General features: G+C 50.1%; 1 protein-coding gene across 1 annotated transcript in view; it reads right to left on the bottom strand.

Annotated features, from left to right (window-relative positions):
* Positions 1-7,646, bottom strand: part of GUCA1A (guanylate cyclase activator 1A) — an 8,856-nt gene extending 1,210 nt beyond the window's left edge. Inside the window, exon 1 of the mRNA XM_021714758.1 lies at positions 7,446-7,646. Coding sequence (XP_021570433.1) covers positions 7,446-7,646 — 201 coding nt within the window. The remainder of the gene's footprint in view (positions 1-7,445) is intronic.
* Positions 7,647-16,907: the final 9,261 nt, after the last annotated feature.

Consider the following 16,907-nt stretch of genomic DNA (forward strand, 5'->3'; position numbering starts at 1 on the left):
CCGGGCCCCGCCCGCCGCAGCCCCGGGCCCCGCCCCCCCAGCTCTGCCCCCGGGGCCGGGAAATGCTGAGTACGACTAAGCCCTGGGGGATCGGCCAGAGTAGGCCAGCTCTGTCCCTACCGCGCCCCCCAACCTTAGTGCAACCCCGTCTGTCCTTCTTGACGCCCCGCAGAGCCCTCTCTGCCTGCAGGGGAGGCTGCCAATGAAATCTCATAGACAACCCCCACTGGGGTGTGAATGGCTGACCATTCTTGGGTTTTAAGCTGTCAGGTCTGCTTCTCCGTGATTCTCAAGCTGGAGCCCTGAGGGGGAGAGGGAGAGGGTGTGCGGAGGCGGGAGGAGGAACCGCACCCCAGGGGATGGGAGCTCTGTTGGGATGAGCTCTTCCAAGTGTCTCACCCTAAGGCTGGGAGAAACTGGGGCAGGGGCAGAAGGTAGATAAGGAGGCCAGGAACACCTTTCTCATTCCTCTAGGCTTTTAACTTTATTTTGAGCATCTACTAAGCGTTGTGATAGGCAAGGAGGGTTCAGATCTCACTAAGATACAAACCCTCACTAAGATACTGACAAGAGTGCCACCCAGGGGTGCGATTTGAATCCTGGCTCCACCCCCTCACAGTTGTAGGATCTGGAACCAAAGCCCTTGATTGCCCCATCTATAATAATACCTACTGTTATGGGATTGTTGTGGGATTAAGTGAGTTCAGTATGTAAAGCACTCAACACTGCCTGGCACATAGTAAACACTCAGTTAACGTTACCTTTTATTACCACTAGTACTATTATTATTACAAAGAGATCACTATGCCAACATGACATACAGTCCCCTCCCCCATTATGCGTGGTGGATTGGTTTCAGGACACACCCCAACCCCACCCCGTGCATATGCGCGGGCACGTACACACACACACACACACACACACACACACACACACACACACACACACACAACTCTAACCCATTGCCATACTCGAATCCACACATATTCTAGTCCTGCAGACCACCAAGTCGGTCCTCCTTATACTGGGTTTTGATCCTGGAAATGTATTTTCGATCCCCTTTGGTTGAAAAAAAGTCCACATATAAGTGAACCCACGTGGTCCAAACCCATGTTGTTAACGGGTCAACTGTATTTCCAGAGACAACCCATCTGGGCAGGACATTAAGGAATCATAGTATAGGAGCACCAATTCTGTCAGGGCAGCAGCGGGCGAGGAGGGTCCTTAGGAGACTTCCTGGGGGAGATGATGCCCCCAATGAGTCTTAAGAGGGGTTGGTTGTTGGGAAGGGTGACACAAGACATTCTTGCAGGACATTTCTCCAGGGCCCCCTATAGGTTCACAAACTGACACTGCCTGGGGTTTGCAAGCTGGCACTCTGTCAACTCTGCCGACAGGGGCAAGGAGGCAGAGAGCACAGGACCTGCCTCTGCCCACCACCCACAAACCAGATGAGCCTGGGAGAGAGAGGCTTGTGTCTTGTAGAAAGGCTGAACACTGCAAGGAAAGGCACACTGGACTCAGAACACGTGAAAATGGATTCCAATCTCTGTTCCTCCATTTCCAATCCTGACTCTGGAGCCAAGAAGTTACCAAGAGGCAGATTTGCGGTCAGCATGCAGAACTCTTTGACAGAGTAGCCCACAGTGAAAGAACCAGCCTGGTACACGAATAAACTCCCTGTCACTGAAAGCATATAAGCAGGAGGCTGGCTGGTATGTGGCAGAGGTGGGGCAGGACAGCCTCTGAGATCTCTGGTCTAATCTGGACTTTGGCCTCAAGCAAGGCCTTAACCACTCCAAGTCCCACCATGGGCTTATTTGCTCCCAACCCTCCTCCCAGGATTGTCATTAGAGTGGAGCAAGACTCCAGACAACAGTGCTGGGGTAAGCAAGAAAACTACTGAGTAGGTTTCCTCTAAGGACGGAAAAACAGGTGAGGAGATTTTGCTTTTCATTGTCTATCTTTCTTGTTGCTGAAAATTTCTACTATGAGCTGATTTTTGAGTTGGAGTCTCACTCTGTCGCCCACACTGGAGTGCAGTGACCGCTCCCAGCCACTGCAGCCTCGACCTGCTGGGCTCCGGCGATCCTTCCACCTCAGCCTTCCAAGTAGCTGGAACTACAGGCGTGCACTACTTCGCCCAGCTAATTTTTTGATTTATTGTAGAGATGAGGTCTCGCCTGCCCAGGCAGGTCTCAAACCCGCGGGCTCAGGCAATCCACTCACCTCAGCCTCCCAGAGGCTCGGGGTTACAGGCTGAGCCACCGAGCCCGGTGAGCTGATTACTTTTATAATAACAGAATCGTGGCTAACGAGGGATAATGGAAAAGGTATGGGTTTTTGTGCCAAGATCTAAACCACCTCTTAGGAGAGGTGTGACCTCGGGCGAGTCACATGACCTCCGTGAGTGTCAGGTTCCTCACCTCGAAGATATGTACTTTTTTTTTTTGAATTGGAGTCACCCAGACTGGAGTGCAGTGGCCGCTCCCAGCCACCGCAGCCTCGACCTGCTGGGCTCCGGCGATCCTTCCGCCTCAGGCTTCTGAGTAGCCAGAATTACAGGCATGCGCTACCACACCCGGCTGATTTTTTTATTTTATTGTAGAGATGAGGTCTCGGCTGCCCAGGCGGGTCTCAAACCCGTAGGCTCAGGCATCCACTCACCTCAGCCTCCCAAAGGCGCGGGATTACAGGCTGAGCCACCGAACCTGGCTAATATGTACTTTTCAAAATGGTGGTATGGATTAGAGCGATGATAACACTACAGCAATACAGATTCTTTTCAGTGCTCTCTGTGGTCACCCTGTGCTGAGTGCTTTATCCATGTCACTTATTTAATCTCACAGCCACCCCCAGAAGGTAGGTAGTTTTGTCTCCATTCTGGTTGAGAAAGCTGAAGTTGAGAAAAATTATCTACCTTCTGTCCCTACCCCAGTTTCTCCCAGCCTTAGGGTGACAAAGCCTCACCTGGAAAGCTGGGGCTCCCAAAACCTACACCAGTGCTGAAATGCAGAGGGAAGATTTACGTGGACTTGTGTGAGGTACAGGCCCAGCTGAGCCCTGGCAACATGTTTGAAGGAAGCAAAGCAAATGCTTGTCCCCCGGGTCTCAGCCCCTACTCACACTGCCAACCCCCCCAAACCTGCACTTCTAATGCAGCACCCTGGGATGCACTATCTTCTAACTCAGGGGCTGGCACACTTCTTCTGTAAAGAGCCAGATAGTAAATGTTTCAGCTTTGCAGCCAAACAGTCTCTGTTATTTTAGCATAAAGGCAGCCTGAGACAATTCACAAATAAATGGATGTGGTGTGTTCTCATAAAGCTTCATTTATAAAAATAGGCCTATGGGCTGTCATTTGCATATCCCTGTCTTATTATTTTTATTTATTTTTCTGAGTCAGCATCTCACTGTTGCTCAGGCTGGAGTGCAGTGGCATGATCACGGTTCACTGCAGTCTCAACCCCCTGGCTCAGATGATCCTCATGCCTCAGCCTCCCGAGTAGCTGGGACTACAGGCTCCCACCACCATGCCTGGCTAATTTTTTGATCTGTTGTAGAGACGAGATCTCGCCAAGTTGCTCATGCTCGTCTCCAACTCCTGGGCTCAAGCAATCCTCCTTACTCAGCCTCCCAAAGTGGGATTACAGGCATGAGTCACCATGCCCAGCCCACCTCTGTTTTAACTCCTTTCTGCATCAGAACTCCCCAGTCCTGTGTCCCATCTCCTAGCCAACATGCCTACCTGCTCCATGCTGATGACAGTGGGCCAAGACAGTGTCATCCAAAGTGTGATTGTGCACCACAGGTGTATATGAATCAGGCTGGGTATTACAAAGCTGCTTTTCATTTTAATAATTGCATAGTTAAATTTATGTATTTATGTAAATTTATAAATTTGTGTAAAATACATAATTAGCCATTCAAATCCTGATTCCTCACACATTCATTCATTCATACAGTCAATATTTATTAAGCACCTGCCGTGTTCCAGGTACTGTCCTAGAAGCTGGGGATTCAGCAGTGAACAGGACAGACCAGAAGTCCTGCCCACATGGAGCTCACATTCCAGCATGAACATCATGACTGCATGTTCTTTTGTTTTGTTTTGTTTTGTTTTGTTTTTGTAGAGACAAAAATATCGCAACTCCTAGCCTCAAGCAATCCTCCCTTCTGGGCCTCCTAAAGTGCTGGGATTCCAGGGATGAGCCACCACGCTGGGCCCACCTACATGTTATTTAATGTTTGGTGTGAGAAGATGAGAGGTGCCGGAGGGGGAGGAGAAAGGAAGGTCTAAGGAATGCAGAGGTGGGGACTTTGAACAGAGTTTGTACACGAAGATCAGGGTAGAGGTTAGTGAGAAGATATTTGAGTAGATAACTTGCAGCAGGGGAAAGTGTGAGCCAAGCAGAATTCTGGAGGAAGAAGGTCCCAGGCAGCACAAAGACCCTAAGGCAGGGGTATATGTGGCATAAAGGAGGAGGCCATACTGGGTAGAAACAAGAGCTTAACTTCTTCTTCTTCTTATTGAGTCATTGTCTCACTCTCACCCAGGCTGGAGTACAGTGGCAGGATCACAGCTCACTGCAGCCTCAACCTTCTGGGCCCAGGCAATCCTTCTGCCACAGCCTCCTGAGTAGCTGGGGGTACAGGTGCATGCCACCATACCCAGATAATTTTTTTATTTTTGTAGAGACAAGTTCTCACTATGTTGCCCCAGACTTGTCAGCTCCTCCTGGTCTCAAGTGATCCTCCCGCCTCAGCCTTCCAAAGTGCTGGCATTACAGGTGTGAGACACCACTCCTGACCCAAGAGCATAGCGGGCCAGATGTAGTGGGTTCATCCGCCACTACATCTTGGCTGAATTGTGGAAAGACAAGGACCAGGTTTGGAACAGCACAGTGGTGCTTGCACATGACAAACATTGAAGAGGTTAGGCAAATGCAGGTCAATGGGTTGCCCCTTTCTGGCGTCATAGGTGTGATATTAGGGGGTCCTTCTGCAGACTTGCCTTGATGCAAAGGGTTTCCTTAACAGGTGAGAAGGCGTGTGTTTATGTATATTTTGGTGTGTTTGGGGGCAAGCTGCAAGGCTCCACCATTGAGTCTCCTCTCCCCTCCTGTTCAGGAGTTACGACTTCTTCTAGAGCCATTTTGGGTGTCCAGTGTGATGGCTCCATCCCTCCTAGTCTTCACACCCTAACTCCCCATTCAGGAAAGCCCTCGGGCACCAGCATCCTGCCCTTGAGGTTGGAACTCAAAGCCCATAATCTGCTTTGGCCCCTTAGCCTCAAATATTAGTGAGTTTTAAATAGCCACTGAGCTCCAGTTTTCCCAAGAAGCCCCGCCCACGATGGCGCTGGGTTCTTCTGGGCAGTCAGGGGAAGAGCCTCTCCTGGGCCTGCCGAGGGCACGTGGCAGAGCATCCTCATGTCCTCACCCTTCCAGTGAGCGGCCAGCGGGGTAGAGAGCTGTGTTTGCAAATTTGGCTTCTTCCGCCACTACACCTTGGCTGAACTGTTCCAAATCAATGGAAGATTTATATATTTTTTAATTTTTTAAAACGTATTTCTATCCTTTATGTCAGAGTCTCACTCTGTCACCCAGGCTGGAGTGCAGTGCAGTGGGGCGATCATGGCTCACTGCAGCCTCAACCTCAGGCAATCCTTCCACCTCAGCCTTCCGAGGAGCTGGGACTACAGTCATGCCCTATCATGCCCAGCTAATATTTATTTGTTTGTTTGTTTGTTTTTGTAGAAAGGAGGTTTTGCTATGTTGCCTAGGCTGGACTCAAGCAATCCTCTTGTCTTGGCATCCCAAAGTGCTGGGATTACAGATGTGTGCCACAGTACCAGGCCAGAAGATGTACCATTGAAAAAAAATAACAAACATCTTAGGGAATGCCCCCAATGTCCATGGCAGACACAGGTGAATAAACTGAGGCTGAGAGGGGAGACAATGGGCTCAAGGATGTCCAGCTGATGAAAGCTGGGGACCCAAACCTATAGTCCCTAACTCGTCTTCTAGCATCCCCTCTAGGTTATCGGAAAGTCCTCACCCCACACGTCTACCTTAGGAGACATATGAGGGGGCACCCCCCAAAAACGGGATTATCTTTTGGAGGGTGAGTCTCTTGTAGTACAGGCTTCCCCCGCTAGGTAAGTGTTCTAGGAATCCAGTGGCATCATTGTACCAGCTAGTGTTGTTGTGAGAGGCTACGTTTGGCTTCCGTGAAGTTTTTTTGGAGTTTTTTTTTTCAATACATTTTCCCATTTTGTGATGGGTGACTTATAAGGGCATCTGCCTACACTGCTGAGTGTTCAGCAGTTTTGATCCCAAATGGCATGGTTCCAGTGCCCTGCCCTCCCTCTTCACCCAATCTCACCCCCAGTGACTCTTTTTTGTTTCCCCAGATGAAAAAAATCCTCAAAGGGAAACGTTTTGCCAATGTAGAAGAGGTGAAACAAAAAACGGCAGAAGCATTCAAAGACGTCCAAATTGACGAGTCCATAAATTTTGAGCAGTGGAAAAAGCATCTCGATAGGTGTATTGCATCAAACAGAGAGTACCTTGAAGGTGACTGAAGTTTAAACATGTAAGAATAAATATACAATTTTTTATAAGTTAAGTCCGTTTTTTTGGAGGTCCCCCTGGTACAATTTGACCACTGTGCAAACCTTCAGACTCACTTGAGAACAGATGATCTGAGGTCACTGGGTACATGGGAGTTAGAAGTATTCTGGATTCCCCAATGACCAGGCAACCCTGCCTGTCTCCAGACCTAGTATCCACAGAACATCGTGAGGGACCCAGCTGACGTGGTCCTGCCCATCCCAGACTGGCACGGCTGGATACTCATCATCCTGCTCACAGCTCTCCCCCCCACACCCTGTATCCTCAGGAGCATCAAAGGGTCTTTGCAAAATCACCACGTATAGGACCAGCACAGCGTGGGTGCTCAGTGACCAGCTTGGACATTTGGAGTAAACCAAGATGTGCATGTGGCAGAGGCAGAGGAAGTCATAGATTCCGTCTTAGATTACACTGATGTGCAGGCCTCTCTGCCTTACCCTAGAGTGTGAGGGCAGGGGCTGGGCACGGTGGCTCACTTTGGGAGGCCAAGATGGGAGGATCACTTTAGGCCAGGGGTTCAAGACCAGCCTGAGCAACCTAGAGAGACCCCATCTCTATTATACATAAAGAAAGTAAGGGTGAGGATGAGTCTGATTCATTTCTGACCACCTCCAGTGCCTGACTCACCGTAGGTGCTTAACAAGCATTGAAGCCCTTATGTCGAAAGCCAACTTCCCAAAGAAACAAATGACCATGATGAAATGATTACTCTAGCAGACACTTCTGCGCTCCTACCCAATCTTCCTCACCCCTAGGCTCTCCAAGGGATCCTTCCAGCACTCCCTACTCTGACCCCAGCCCCCGGCTCACCTTGTTGAAGTCAAAAGTCTCAAACATCTGCTCCACGTACTGGCTGGCTGACGGGCTCAGGTTCTTAAGGCCGAAGAACTGGCGGAACTCGTAGAGGGTGAGCTGGCCCGAGGGGCATTCAGTCATGAACTTCTTGTACCACTGGTGGCACTCGGTGCTGCTCAGCTCCTCCACCGATTTCCCCTCCATGACGTTGCCCATCACCCTGGCCTGAGGGGGGCTGCTGCCCAAGGTCGAAGGGTCCTGTTCGCTGCTTCTCCTGGCACAGAGGCGTCCTGGCCTTCTAAGATGGGCCCTCTGCTCTCGCGGGTCTGAATCCTCCCGGACTGAGCAAGAACGGCCTGGTACAGTGGATGCACAGGGAGATGCCAAGAGGAGAGAGCTGAGGGAGTGGTGGAAGCCCACACCCCAGTTCACAGGATGCCAGAGACCAGTGTGAAAAGTCCCCACTAAACCCTTGCAGCCAGTGGAGCCTGCAACCTAAGGAAGAGGGCTGAAAATAGAACGGGGCTTAGAGAAGCAGAGGGGCTTAGAGAAGCAGAGGCCCAGGATTACAGCCTTGAGCTACAGGTGAGAGGATTTTTTTTACCCAGTTTGCAATCTTGTAATCCCTTCTTACCGCGATGGAGTGGGTGGTCACCCAGCAGCTGCTCTGATCCTATGACCTCCATGACCTTCTTCTCCTGTTTCAGGTGGGTCCACAATATGTTAGGTGCCTGCCCTCAGCCATGGAATTGAGGTATATATGAGACAGAGCTGGTTCTTCTTCCAGAGTGGACTCTTGGCCGGGTTACTGTATATAGTTATCCAGCCTGTGCACTGCACTTGGCCATCCCAGCTGGGGGGGTTCGATCACACCATGGATATCCTAACATAGGAGAGCACCTGGGTGGGTGTAGAGCTTGTGAGCTTCCAGGACTTTCCCTAAACAACCGAAGGGAACCCTCTCCTACATTAGCCTGTGTTGGTTCACATAGCTGTACACACACACACACACACACACACACACACACACTCACACTCACACTCACATATACACTGGTCCTGTTCTGACCACACTTTCATGTTCCCGGAGGGTGCATCTCTCCTATTCTGATTTCAACCCTTCATCTGACTCCGAAGCGGACACCATCACCCACTGGGGACTTGAGAGTGGGGGGCATGTGGGATGTGCCGAGTGCCCTGGGGTACGTGTGTGTGAGTGCAGACACATAGGTGCATGGGTGAGCTACTATCTGCCAGTCCTGGAAAACTCCCACGAGCCTAGGGCCTATGTAGCAGTAGCTTTCTATGATGCCTGGTGGGATTGCTACCCTCTGACCACAGACTTTAAAGCGGGTTCATTGGCTGGGCATGGTGGCTCATGCCTATAATCCCAGCACTTTGGAGGCAGAGGTGAGAGAATTGCCTGAGCTCAGGGTTTCAAGACCAACCTGGGCAACTTGGCAAGACCTCATCTCTACAATAAATCAAAAAATTAGCCGGGCATGGTAGCGCGTGCCTGTAGTTCCAGGTACTTGGAAGGCTGAGGCGGAAGGATTGCCGGAGCCCAGCAGGGGAGGCTGTGGTGGCCAGGAGTGGCCACTGTACTCCAGACTGAGTGACAGAATGAGACTCCAACTCAAAAAAAAATGCAGCTAGTGCTGCCCTTTCCCTACTTTTGGTCTTGGATGTGGACATGATGCCTGGAATGCAGCAGCCATCTTGTACCATGAGGTAATTAGCAAAAGGAAAGGCCACAAAACCAGTGATGTCAGCCATCATTGTTGACCTGCTAAACCTGTGACAATACTTGCCCTCCCCTCCATATTTCTGGTTATTTTTTTAAATGATCCTCTCTATATTTAAACAAAAACCAAACTAGACTCCTCAGAGGTAGTTTGAGAACAGAAGCACCAAGAAGATGGTGGTTCTTAAGTAACTTTGTGTGAAGAATGCCAGGCTATCAGTCCCAGGAAGCTTCCCTAAGAACTGGACAGAAGGATGACCGGGGACCTGGAGAAGGTCAGCTCGGAGAGGCAGGCCAGCTTTGTTAAGGAGATGCAGTCAGGGGCTTCCAGCCATCAGAGAGGCTCGCATTCACGAACTGTGACCACTGCCTGGGCTGAGGGATCCCAAAGTGATGGAGGTCTATGCCCCTTGACACTTCTCCACCTCAGCAGCCCTTTCTTGGGTGGATACCCCTTTTCAAGAGTGCAGGACACACGTAAGCCACCAGCCCTAGGACCCTGGACACATAGAGAGGGGACTTCCTCTTTGACCAAGGAGTTCCAAATGGAACAGGCCCAAGGGCTTCCTCAGATCTGGGCTGGGACAGGGAGGGTTGCCTCTCGGTCTCTGCCTCGCACGGACATCTACTGGGTATGGCGGGGGACTGGGAAGAGCTATGCATGCTGGGCCAGGTCTGCCTTCCTGGATCTGGTCTTTCTCCCCAGGAGCAGTTTTGATGCTTTCCGTCATGAAAGCCTGCAGGTTGGTCTTTCTCCCTTCTCATCCTGCCACTCTTTCCTATTGTTCCAAGCAAGTAGCTCCACAAGCCCAGACCTTTGAATGCCCCTTAGAAGACCAGAGAGATACTGTTGTCCCTGTCACTTATTGTAGAAAGAAACAGCCCAAATGCTAACGGGGCTTTCTCCGGAGTCATGGGCTCACCAGTGTTGTTTTTTTTCTCTATCATTTTTTTTTTAATGTTTTCAATGGACCAGGCACAGTGGCTAACTCCTGTAATCCCAGCACTTTGGTAGGCCAAGGCAAGAGGATTGCCTGAGCCCAGGAGTTCGAGACCAGCCTGGGCAACTTGGCTGACCTTGTCTCTACAATCAATCATGAAAAATTAGCTGGGCATGGTGATGTGGGCCTGTAGTTCCAGTTACTTGGAAGGCTGAGGCAGAAGGATCGCCTGAGCCCAGCAGGTCGAGGCTGTGGTGGCCATGAGCGTGCCACTGCACTCTAGCCTGGGTGACAGAGTGAGACCCTGACTCGAAAAAATAGATATAATTTTTATTTTATTTATTTATTTATTTTTTTTTTTTTGAGTTGGAGTCTCAACTGAGCAACCAGCCTGAGCAACATAGTGAAACTTCATCTCTATTAAAAAAAAAAATTAGCTGGGCGTGGTGACACACCCCTGTCCGCTGTAGCCCTAGCTACTTGGGAGGCTGAGGCAGAAGGATCACCTGGGCCCAGGAGGTCAAAGCTGTGATAAGCCTTGATTGTACCCCTGCCCTCCAGCCTGGATGACAGAGTGAGACCACGAAAAAAAAAAAATTAATGGTTCATAATGAACATATGTTATGCACATAATCAAAGAGGGTAGTTATTTTTAAAAAAGAAACCAAACAGGATTGTTTCACCTCATCTCTACCTAAAGTGATTGATTTAGGGTACATGGGAGTGGGGAGCCAGGATCGCCCCACTTTGACTAGGTTCTCCACAGCCTGTTGGAGGAGGGCAGAGAAGGCCCTTCAGTGAACTTACTTGGGGCCAACTGGAACCTGTCCTTGTAGAAGCCTCTCGGGCTCAAGATTTGGAAATAAAGAGTTCCAGGAGAAGGCAGTAGCTCATCTTTCCTTTACTACCTGTTTAAATCCTTCTCAGCCCAGCACAGTGGTTCATGCCTGTAATTCCAGCACTTTGGGAGGCCAAAACAGGATTGCTTGAGCCCAGGAGTTCGAGACCAGCATGGGCAAGCATAGCAAGATCTCATCTCTACAAAGAAGTCAAAAAAATTAGCTGAGTGTGGTGGCAGGCCTGTAGTCCCAGTTACTTGGGAGACTGAGGCAGGAGGATAGCTTGAGCTCAGGAGTCTGAGGCTGCAGTGAGCCATGATTGTGCCACCACTGCACTCAACCTGGGTGACAGAGTGAGACTTGTGACTCTAATAAATCTCCTTCTCTTTCTTCATGTGTGAGTACAAATGCCACCTCCTGCAGAATTCCTCTTTCCGCCTTGGAACACTGACATTCTACTGAAGTGTCCTGATTGGTTAATTTTAGCTTAGTTTAACTGGATTAAGGGATACCCAGATAGCTGGTAAAGCTGGGTATGAAGGTGCTTCCCGAAGGGATTGGCATTTTAATTAGTAGGCAAAGTTAGGGAGATTTGTCCTCACCCTGAGTGAGAAGGCACCATCCAACTGGCTGGATAGAACAAAAAGTCACTGAGGAAAGGCGAATTATTCTCTCTCCTCTCCTCTCTTATCCTCTCCTCTCCTCTCCTCTCTTCTCTTCTTCTTCTCCTTCTCCTTCTCCTTCTCCTTCTTCTTCTTTCTTTCTCTCTCTCTCTCTCTCTCTCTCTCTCTCTCTCCCCCCCCTCCCTCTCCCACTCCTGGAGCTGGGACGCCATTCTTCTTCTGTCCTTAGACATCAGAACTCCAGGTTCCTCAGCCTTTGGACTCTGGGACTTTGGGACTTGCACTAACAGCCCCCTATCCCCACCCTGGGGTTCTCAGACCTTCAGCCCTGGACTAGAGCTACACCACCAGATTCCCTGGTTCTGAGGCCTTTGGACTTGGACTGAACCATGCTACTGGTTTCCCTGGTTATCCCGGTTGCAGATGACATATTGTAGAACTTCTCAATCTCTCAGTTGTGTGAGCCAACCCCCCTAATAAATCCCTTCTCCTCTCTCTTTCTGTATATATTTATCCTAGTGGTTCTGTCTTTCTGTAGAGCCCTAATATATGTATTATTTTTCTATTGCTATATAACAAGTTGCCAAAAAGTCAGCAGTTTTAAAACTACACACATTTATTATCTCACAGTTTCTGTGGGCCAGGCATGACTTAGCTGGTCTCACAGTCAGCAATCAGTGTGTCACCTGGGCTGTGTTTTTTTTTCTTTTCTTTTCTTTTCTTTTTTTTTGAGTCGGAGTTCCTTTCTGTCACCCAAGCTGGAGTGCAGTGGCACGCTCATGGCTACCGCAGCCTCGACCTTCTGGGCTCAGGCGATCTTCCACCTCAGCTTTCCAAGTAGCTGGAATCACAGGCCTGTACCACCATGCCTGGTTAATTTTTTTGATTTATTGTAGAGATGAGGTCTCACCAAGTTTCCCAGGCTGGTCTCGAACCCATGAACTCAGGCAATCCTCTTGCTTCTGCCTCCTAAACAGCTGGGATTACAGACGTGAGCCACCGTGCCCAGCTGAAACCTTGGTCTTACTCAGGTCTCGCATCCTCTCAGCACCTGTTACCATGTGTGCCACAGGATCATGTGCTGGTCATTCTGTTCACCCCTACACCATTCTCCATCTTTCTTATCCAGCTCTGAGCCCCAGGAGCTGACCCTGTGGACTGGGTCACCCATGCTCTGTTGCACTCTGGCTTCAGGCTGGGTTAGTCCACAGAAAAGCTGGAGGGAGACTGGAGGGTGGAAAGGGAGAAGGGCCGGGCGTTGGTGCCCCTCACTCCTCCCTGCTGACTCACAGCTTGGCCGTGGGGTTTCTTCTGCTTCCCACCATGCTCCTGCCACAACCCTCTGGCTCCTGTCATCATGGTTCCCTTCCTTTGCACAGGCTGGTGTGATAAGGGCTTCGTTCTGTGGCTCCTCTCTGGGTCCACCACCATCCCTTTAGCTATGCCCACTGCCCTGTTAATAGTCCCTTCATTGAACTCTCCCCAAGTAACACTTGACTGACAGGGGGCTCAAACTCAATAAAATATTACTAAATGAGTGAGTGCACACATACACGATTAAACAGAGAGGCCAAGCACAGCGGCTCACAGTGACTGTAATCCCAGTATTTTGGGAGGCTGAGGCAGGAGGATTGCCTGAGCCCAGGAGTTTGAGATAGGCCTGGGCAACATAGCGAGACCTCATATCTACAAAAAAAAACCAAAAAATTATGTGGGTGTGGTGGACGTGGTGCCTGTATAGTCCCAGCTACTTGGGAGGCTGAGGTGGAAGGATTACCTGAGCCCTAAAAGTCGAGGCTGCAGTGAGCCATGAGCGTGCCACTGCACTCCAGCCTGATTAACCAAGTGAGACTCTGACTCAAAAATAAAATAAAATAATAAATAAATAGAGAGAGGATTAAAGAAAGTGAAAATAGTGTAGAACTATGCTTAAATACCGACTATGTTTAAGACCTCACGCTAAGCTTGTTGAATACGCACCCAAGCCGTGTAGGGTGGGCACTAATATTTCCATGCGAGACAAAAGGAATTTAGGACAGAACAGTTAAATCACTACTCAGGTTCACAAACCTTTTAGTGGCGGTACCTAAGTTTTTCCACCTTATCATCACGCATTTAGCCGAAGCCTTCAAATTTCTGCAGAGGGCTGGATGGAGCCAGAGGGACCCCTTGCCAGTCCCTCACTCCAAAGCCATCTCCCTCTGGCCTCCCCTTGTGGCCCTCTGCCTGACAGTTCCATTGACAGAGAGCTCACTAACCCGGGGTGGGGGTGGAATCCCCTGCTACAAGGCCACCAAGTCAGAGAGGATAGGGACAGCTACCAAGACCTCAAGGAAGAGGCATGCATGAAGTATCCAAGAGGGGCACAGAAGGCCAGAGTGTGGATCACACAGTGGACACAGCGAAAGAGAGCATGTGGCTTCCCTGGGTTGCTCTGTCTGCAGGAATCCCTCCTAGGACAGATGCCACATCAGAGAGAGAGAGACTCCACCTGGCTGAATGGGGCCAAGGAGCAGAAGCAGGGGCAGGTGTGAGGGCAGAGTGAGTCAGGAAGAGACAGGAGGGCAGCAATCCTAGGCCTGAGTAATCCCCTTCCCAGGCAGTCTGTCTGCCCTCTCTCTCCTCTACAGAAAAACAGCTGGGACCTGAGCACGGGTTCATTTGCCTCCTGAGACTATCTCACCTAAGTCAAGGTGAGACCATGGTTAGTTTCTCTACTGATTTTGAGACAGGGTCTCACTCTGTTGCCCAGGCTGGAGTGTGGTGGTATGATTGTAGCTTACAGCAGCCTCAAACTCCTAGACTCAAAGGATCCTCTCGCCTCAGCCCTCCCGAGTAGCTGGGACTACAGGTGCACACCACCATGCCAAGCTAATTTTTTTTTTTTTTTGAGTTGGAGTCTCACTCTGTCGCCCAGACTGGAGTGCAGTGGCCGCTCCCGGCCACCGCAGCCTCGACCTGCTGGGCTCTGGCGATCCTTCTGCCTCAGCCTTCTAAGTAGCCGGAATTACAGGCATGTGCTACCACACCCGGCTGATTTTTTTTTATTTATTGTAGAGATGAGGTCTCGCTGCCCAGGTGGGTCTCGAACCCTCGGGCTCAGGCAATCCACTCACCTCAGCCTCCCAAAGGCGCGAGATTACAGGCTGAGCCATCGAGCCCGGCTCCAAGCTAATTTTTTAAAAATTTTTTGTAGAAAGGGGGCCAGCCTTGTCTCCAGCTCCTGGCCTCAAGCCGTCCTCCCACCTTGGCCTCCCAAAACGCTGGGATGACAGGCCTAAAGGATTTGTGTCCATGGAGGCTGTTCTACTAAGGTGAACCTCAAGGGGGAGCTCATTCCCTAGGGCAGGGGATGAGGCTCTGTTGGGAGAGTGAAGATTCCTGATGGGGGCCCTTGCCCCTCACCCCACATAGGCTCTAAGATCTGGGAGGGCAGAAATGGCTTTGCAGAGAAACGTTCATATCTTTGCCTCTTAAGGACCCAGCCCACAGTGTCTATTGAGTGACTGACTGAATGAAACAGACTTCCGGTTCTGTATTGACTGAAAACTTCCATTTATCTCTGCTTCTTTTCCATATCCTACTAAAATGCCAACAAATGCATTTTTAAGAGCTGCATATCCACAGAGACAAAGAGAAAGAAGGCAACAGACGAAAGGTTCTAGTGAAAATTTGGGCAACAGAAGGACAATGAGTAACTGTCTTTCTTATGAGAGTGGAGAAAGCTGAAACCTAAATGCTTTCAAAGATGAGGATGATAAGGGGCTTGGAACAAACACAGATGTATTCCTGCCACAGAACTCTGGGGGCCTAGGAGGTGGGAGCACCAGGCTGGGATGCCCGACACGTGTGGCAGAAAATAGGACTGATCCAAAGCCTGTATAAAGCACCAGTAGCTTCTCAGATGCCATTTGCAAGCCAACAAAACAGGCATCTCAAGGCATCAATCTCCACCTGACCCTGGTTGTAGGTTATTCTGGAGACTTGGACCACAAGGCCCTATGTCTAGGCACAGCCTCTATCTCGAGGGAAGGGCATTCTGAAAATGGAGAGTTAAAAGAAAGTCTGTGCCAGGCACAGTGGCTCATGCCTGTAATCCCAGCACTTTGAGAGGCCAAGGCAGAAGCATTGCTTGAGCCCAGGAATACGAGACCAGCCTGGACCACATAGCGAGATCTTGTCTCTATAAAAATAAAAATAAAAATAAAAATAAAAAATAGCTGTGCGTGGTGCTGCACACCTATAGCCCCAGTTACTCGGGAGGCTGAGACAGAAAGATCATTTGAGTCCAGGAGGTTGAGGCTGCAGTGAGTGTGAGCATGCCAGTACTCCAGCTTGGATGACAGAGAGAGACCCCAACTCAAAAAAAAGAAAAGATAAATAAAAGTCTGCATACGAAGAGTGAGACCACCCCCCACCTCCTCATGGGCTCCTTCCCGTGCTTGGCTCCTTGAATTCTGATAACCAGGCAGAAGGAGAGAACTGTACAGATGCCCAGTGGCCTGGTGCCAGCCAAGGATCACCAAGCATTTGAGGAAAGCCTCTGACTTGAAAGAGAGCCTACAATAAGCAGACGGAAGGTCTTGGATTCTGTGCTGCTCGGGTAACCTCGAGAGATCTTCTCTTCACTCCTCTCTGCTCCCATCTTCTCAGAGAAAGGTCTCCAGGGCAACCTGGCCAAGGCCACTGTCTACTTATCTCCATCCCCAGATACCTGTCTCCTTCCCACATCAGCCCCTAACCTCATGTGCACAAGAAGTATGCCTCACTGAATACACCACCCTACCTAGAGTGAGATGTCAACCCCAGGAATGAAAGCAACTGGGTTCACCCAGTAGTGTGCTGGTCAATATTGAACCATGTTTTCTCTCTAGAAAAAAGAAATGCCAATTCATAGGCATTTGCTGATTTCCACAGGTCATCGCTGATCATGGAGTAGGGAAGACATGAGCATAATTACCTCTCACAGGCCAGTGTGAGTTGGCCCCAGTACACCACTGGAGTGACTCCTGGGTGGCAGTGACCTGGGACTCTCTCGGGCCAAGTGCCTCTGTCTCCATTCCCCTCTTCTGTGACCATGAGCCTAACTAGTCTCAGAGTCGGCTCTTCTGGACCAGAAGAGAGAGCAGGGATGGTGAATCTATCCCCCACCAACAAACCACAAGTCCGAAGAAGCAGTTTTATGTAAAACCAGGGCTGGGAGCGGACTCCCTAGAGGCTGTGTTCAACTCCCTGCAGTTCTTCCCCATCCTGCAATGGCTGCTCCAACCCGGCACGACCTTGTAAGAGAGCAGGGGTCTTGGTCAGCTGATGGATCTCTTTTTTTTTTT

Source organism: Carlito syrichta, unplaced genomic scaffold, assembly GCF_000164805.1.
Source record: "Carlito syrichta isolate Samal-C Ts95f unplaced genomic scaffold, Tarsius_syrichta-2.0.1 Scaffold305755, whole genome shotgun sequence".
In the NCBI taxonomy this organism is placed as follows: Eukaryota; Metazoa; Chordata; class Mammalia; order Primates; family Tarsiidae; genus Carlito; species Carlito syrichta.